Genomic DNA, 6,000 nt, shown 5'->3' with positions numbered 1-6,000 from the left:
GAAGTTCGACGCCGTCGCGCGTTGTCAGTGCTAAATGTACGCCTGAATAGATGCACATAGGGAAGACGTACAGTGTTACAATAACATTGATCAGTGAGCGTACCGTGTCCAAAGAGTTGGTGGTCATTGCGCACATGCAACATTATGTCTTTCACTTACCTTCTGTACTGTATTGTACTGTACTATACTGTAGCAGACCTTTCCAAGTATGGTCCGTGTTTTATCGAGCTGTGTTACTTAGCACTGACACGTCCTGCGAAAGATACTTTTGTCCTTCAGTTTAGCACACCACTACAGATTGATTGTGTTTTCTGTTGCCAGTCAATATCAAGTAAATATTTGTCGCAAATCTCTATGCAGATGTATGAATCCTAATAGCCCAGTAGACTGCGAATTTAGTTTGTAACTACTAAGAATGCGAATGACCCAAATTTGGAAGGAAAATGTTAAGTCCCATAGTGCTCAGAGCCATTTTGGACGGAAAATTTAGCAGTCGCTATTCACAGTTGCTAAACTATCACTGACCCCAGTTACATAAATTCCGTAACACTTTTCTTTTTTCTTTTAATTATTTTTGTTGTGGCCCGAAAGAAGCGAGTCGAGAGCCTATGGCATAATATTCATTTCGAAAGAGCTTATAACATTCGTGGCGAAATATGTGGCAGATATACTTGCAGCCAGAAACGCTTCTTTTCTTTCAGGTTCTTATATTGCTTAGTCTGTCGCATTATTATGTAAACAGTGCAGATGAATGTACCTTCCAATTGCTATTACTGTTATCTGGAGTGCGATTAAGCTGTGAAAAGTTTATATTTTCCTTCCAGCCTTTAGATCGAGATAAACCAGATGGCCGACCTCAGTGGAAGTTTACTGTATTCGCTCAAGATGAAGGTGGGCAGGGCCTAGTAGGTTATGCCGATATCCAGGTAAACGTCAAGGACATCAACGACAATGCTCCCAGCTTTCCCAAGACAACTTACTTTGGCAATGTGACAGAAAACGGAACCGCAGGTACAGGATTTACTGCAGTATCTGTAGCATGCCTGTGTTTCACAGTTTCATTTTGTTTTAATGCTTGTACTGATGGAAACGGTATTTCAGGAATGTTTGTCATGTCAATGACAGCAGTCGACTACGACGACCCAGACGAAGGAACAAACGCTAAACTTACTTATACTATCGAGAAGAATGTTATTGAAGAAGAAGCCGGAGTGCCAATATTTGAAATAGAACCAGACACCGGCATCATTAAGACAGCAGTATGTTGTCTTGATCGCGAGAAAACGACGGATTACGCTATTCAGGTTGTCGCCATTGACGGTGGAGGATTGAAAGGTAAATCCAAACTTTCTTTACTACTCTTTGACGTTCTGTTCCTAATTCTAGTGCAAATGTAATATCTTTTGCTTCTTCTTTCTTTCTTTCTTTCTCTGGTCCTTATGATAAAGCTTGCCACTATACACGCCATGTCCGAAAACGCTGTTGTAATAGTGTTCGTTGGGCTACTCACTGAAGATCATAACAAACACTCATGTCGATGATGTACAGACCGTAATCGAACGCTACCATCTTAGTATTAGTAATAGGGAAGCAATTGATATATTAGGGCCAGACCATATAAACAAAATTATTTAGTTTCGAAATCGTACTACTGTAAACGTGTAATATCCATTAACGTTCAGGTACTTCACTTTTCTGATGGATTTTCGTGATTTTGCTTGTAGCATGCAGTACGTGTACACTTGATTTCTGAACCTTCCACATTGTGTGAAAATGTCCCACGGTGGTGAAATTATAAACATTTCACCACATTTTCCGGTAGTAGAAATAAACATCCTGGTATTCAATATTTTGAACATGGCTACATTACAGGAACGGTTACAGAAGAGCAGGTGTAAAAGACAGCCAATCAGCTGCAACATATGGTGGTTTTCAAACAAGCTTTACCATGGTTTCGACGGATTTAAACCTGTCTTCTTCAGAAGGACAAACCTCCATACAATGCGATAACATAACTTAAATATAAACGCTATGGACCTATATTACGTGTTTAACAGAAGCTGCTCTCTACAACAAGTGTAAGAATATCACAAACAACGTGGTATATGTCAACATAGGACAAGTAATACTTACAAACATCACATTAGCGATTCATTCAGTGGCCGCGCGGGATTAGCCGAACGGTCTCAGGCGCTGCAGTCATGGACTGTGCGGCTGGTCCCGGCGGAGGGTCGAGTCCTCCCTCGGGCATGGGTGTTTGTGTTTGTCCTTAGGATAATTTAGGTTAAGCAGTGTGTAAGCTTAGGGGCTCATGACCTTAGCAGTTAAGTCCCATAAGATTTCACACACACATTCATTCAGTGAAAGCGGTCTGCACATGACATGTATCGGCAACTATCTGTGCGTCCATGTGTAAAAATTAAGGCCCTCGAATCAAGGGCTTGTCACATCACTAAAATCATTCACTTAAAATAACAGACCACGTTAGTAGCTGCATGCCGACTGAAGAAGAGTGAAGAGCATGGATACCAGGGAAACAATACCTGAGGCGCAGGTGCCAGTAAACATGTGCGCTTGGCGCTCTAAACAGCCATTAAGCATAAGCACATTGAAGTTACTAACAGAAATACACCATGAGAAGCAGCGATCATAGAATAGGATGTCGAAAAAGACAAATACATGATATATTCCTACATAGTTAAGACACTTATGTTACTATCAGTACATTATTATCGTAAGGAAATAGTGGTGTCTGTGCATTACTACGTTATTACAAGCAAAATGACAGCAATGAAATTAATATCACCTCCAGTAGATCATCGTATGAGAAGTAAAATTGCCAATGCATAAGCACGCTATTAAACATAATTACAACAATGAGCAAAAATTCGTAGGTCTCTGAGTAGTGGCAAACGTAACAAAAGTGGGTGGCATCAATATCCTAGTACAATATAAACTGACAAACGAAACTGTTTGCATAAAAATTGTAGAATATAATTTTGAGGAAATGGATGACTTACAAAGGCTACCGGCAGTTGTATGAACATTTTTTTGCGAACAGTATGAGATTGAAACCAGCGAGAAATTGGTTTTGATCAGACAAACAAACAAACAAATACTTAATTTTTAAAATTAAAGATTCGTTTGTTTTTGTACAAAACGTCTCTGTTAAAAATGTTAAAGATTTAATCGGCAAAACCCAAATGATACGGTGCACAGCTGATACGAGGTTGGACTCTTTTGTTATTATCAATCTGTATACTAATGTTCCCGTAAATACAGTCATAGCTGTCGTTGAGAGGAACCTTCTACAAGATAAAAAATGAGTACAATACAGACTGCTGAGCTTATCAGGCTATTGGAATTTGCCCTCAAATATAATTTATTCACGTTCGACGGTAGAATGTATATTCAACCTTACGGTCCGGCTGTGGGGAATCCACTTGCTGGTATTTTGGCTGACGTCTTCGTCAACCCACTTGAAAGAACATTCATCAATTCCATTCGGAGTTACATAGAAAAATTCGTTTTTACGCGAGATATGTTGACGATATTTTCATTGCTTTTGTCGGTAATCATGACGAATTGGAAATACTCTCCGATGCATTTAAGGGGGGTTGGAATGCCCTATCCTGACAATGTTAAATTTAGTGACTTGGCTTCCCTGTATTTCAGGAACCACTGTAGGTATTGACATGAAACTCTTACAGGACATTCAACTCTATGTTCTGGGGCGCTAAAGACTACACTGTTGAGCGCCCATAACACCATATCCACCCATCCACCTGTATGTTCTGAGTCTACTGAATAATTGAATTTCAGCCACTACTGTCGGAAATACAATTTTTTAATTACACGGTTAAAATTTTGTGCGCTTTTTTGTACATTATCCTAAATAATTTTAATTACACATAACATTATGTTCTTCTTTTCGTCCAGTAGACTTAGGATATGGATGTTGTTACTCCCTGAAAATTTGAATACTCTACTCCAAGTGGTTTCTGAGATTTAGAGAAAAATGCTACAGAAAATGTAAATTTTCAGGAACTGCTTCTAAAGATTCAAAAGGCTGTAGCTTACTTAATATAGCTTAATTTTTTTTTGTTTTGTTTTGTGTCACTCAGAAGCACCCTGCGCCATACTGTATATCATCCTCTTGATCTTTTTCCAACTTTTTTTCTTCTTTTCTTCTTTCTTGACTCCCTAGTGGCCAACTGTGCTGCATACTCTGCTTTATCAATGCGAACCTTGTCCATCCGTTCAAGTTCTCTGATGCATTTCGTTCCAGGATTAATTCCTATATGCTGTAGCACTTTCGCCCTACCAATGTTGCCATCATTAAAAGCAATAACAGCATCACTGACCCCCCACTTTAGTGTCTTCATTCCAACAAAAAAAATGTTGGTAAGCGAGCCCATATAAGATTATTGAACGACTCATTGGGATTTTGAGTCTGACCATGCAGACATTTCTTCAGTAATTTAGGATTTTCCAGGTCTCTGTAAATAGGTTTTATGATATCCATGACTGTTGCTGGGATGGAATGTTTATGGCTGTATGAACTGTTTGAGTATTGGACATTACGGTAATTGCGCCATGAATCAAGTCCAGAAGGGCAAAGGTTGAGTACGGTTTTTCATCAGTTGACAGTAGGTGGAAGAAGGTAGCCCATACTGCCTGCTTCAGTTTCAACAAATCCTCAGTATTATTACTATGGGCCATCCCATAATACTGCTGTAGCTCATCTATCATTTTGTCTGTCAGCCTGCCTCTTATGGTTTTACCACCAGAAAGTTTCTTGTTTCTCAGACTTTGTCTGAACTTCCTCAACCTGGTGCCCATCCTCTTCTGGACATGACCTTTATATAATACAATCCACAGCCTACTATATAAAAAATTACCTATTTTATTAGATTTTAAGTAATGCATGTAAAAATTTTAATTTTCAACCGGTGTAGATCACATTTAACAAAATAAAAAAAAATACTTGCCATATGAGTTTGTAAGTGATACGTATATATATATCATTTTATTCGGAAAATTGCAAATTCTATAATGAGATAAGAATCCGAAAATGTGAAAAAAAATTCCGTTCTAACTCCCCTTAATAACTTCCACAAGATTTCCTTCACCGAGGAATTTCAAAACGAAAAAAGAGAACTACATTTTCTTCATTTGACGATTTATGTAGAAAACAAGCCCTTCAATATCTTTCGTAAGCAAACTTATTCAGACAATGTGATCCTTGCTGACTCGACACATCCAAAGCTCATAAACTACCATTTATTCATTCCGCCATATACCCTCTTGTGCCAACGGCCTTGCCGCAGTGGTAACACCGGTTCCCATCAGATCACCGAGTTAAGTGCTGTTTGGTTGGGCTAGCATTTGGATGGGTGACCATTCGTTCTGCCGAGCACTGTTGGCAAGCGGCGTGCAATCAACTCTTGTGAGGCAAACTGAGGAGCTACTTGACTGAGAAGTAGGAACTCCGATCTCTTAAACTGACATACGGCCGAGAGAGCGGTGTGCTGACCAAATGCCCCTCCGCATCCACATCCAGTGACACCTGTGAACTGAAGATGACACCGCGGCCGGTCGGTACCATTGAGCCTTCACGGCCTGTTAGGGCGGAGTTAAGTTGCAGTTTTTTATACCTTCTTGTAACTACCCCTTTATCGCCTACCAGTCAGATAAATGATTTAAATGTCATGAAATCAGTCGTATTCAATAATGGGTATGATCAGAGCACGGTAGATCACATCTTCAAAAAGAAACCCTACCAAAAATGTTCGACGTTATGCAATGGCTCTCCTCGTACCATAAAAATTTCATATGTTTTTTAGGAAATGTTTCTTCATCTATCTACATCTACATCATACTCCTTAAGCCACCTAATGGCGTGTGGCGGAGGGTACTTTCGGTACCACTATCTGATCCCTCCAACCCTGTTCCACTCGCTAATAGTGTATGGGAAGAATGATTGTCGGTAAGCCTCTG

The 6,000-nt window shown here is 39.6% G+C and overlaps 1 protein-coding gene across 1 annotated transcript in view; it reads left to right on the top strand.

Annotated features, from left to right (window-relative positions):
- The first annotated feature begins 656 nt into the window (after positions 1-656).
- The window catches only part of LOC124798994 (neural-cadherin-like), a 331,157-nt gene continuing 325,813 nt past the window's right edge, over positions 657-6,000 (top strand). The window contains exons 1-2 of the mRNA XM_047262530.1: positions 657-1,011; positions 1,102-1,335. Of these exons, the coding sequence (XP_047118486.1) occupies positions 657-1,011; positions 1,102-1,335 (589 nt within the window). The remainder of the gene's footprint in view (positions 1,012-1,101; positions 1,336-6,000) is intronic.

Source organism: Schistocerca piceifrons, chromosome 5 (assembly GCF_021461385.2).
Source record: "Schistocerca piceifrons isolate TAMUIC-IGC-003096 chromosome 5, iqSchPice1.1, whole genome shotgun sequence".
Lineage (NCBI taxonomy): Eukaryota > Metazoa > Arthropoda > Insecta > Orthoptera > Acrididae > Schistocerca > Schistocerca piceifrons.
This window is presented reverse-complemented; position numbering and strand designations above follow the sequence as displayed.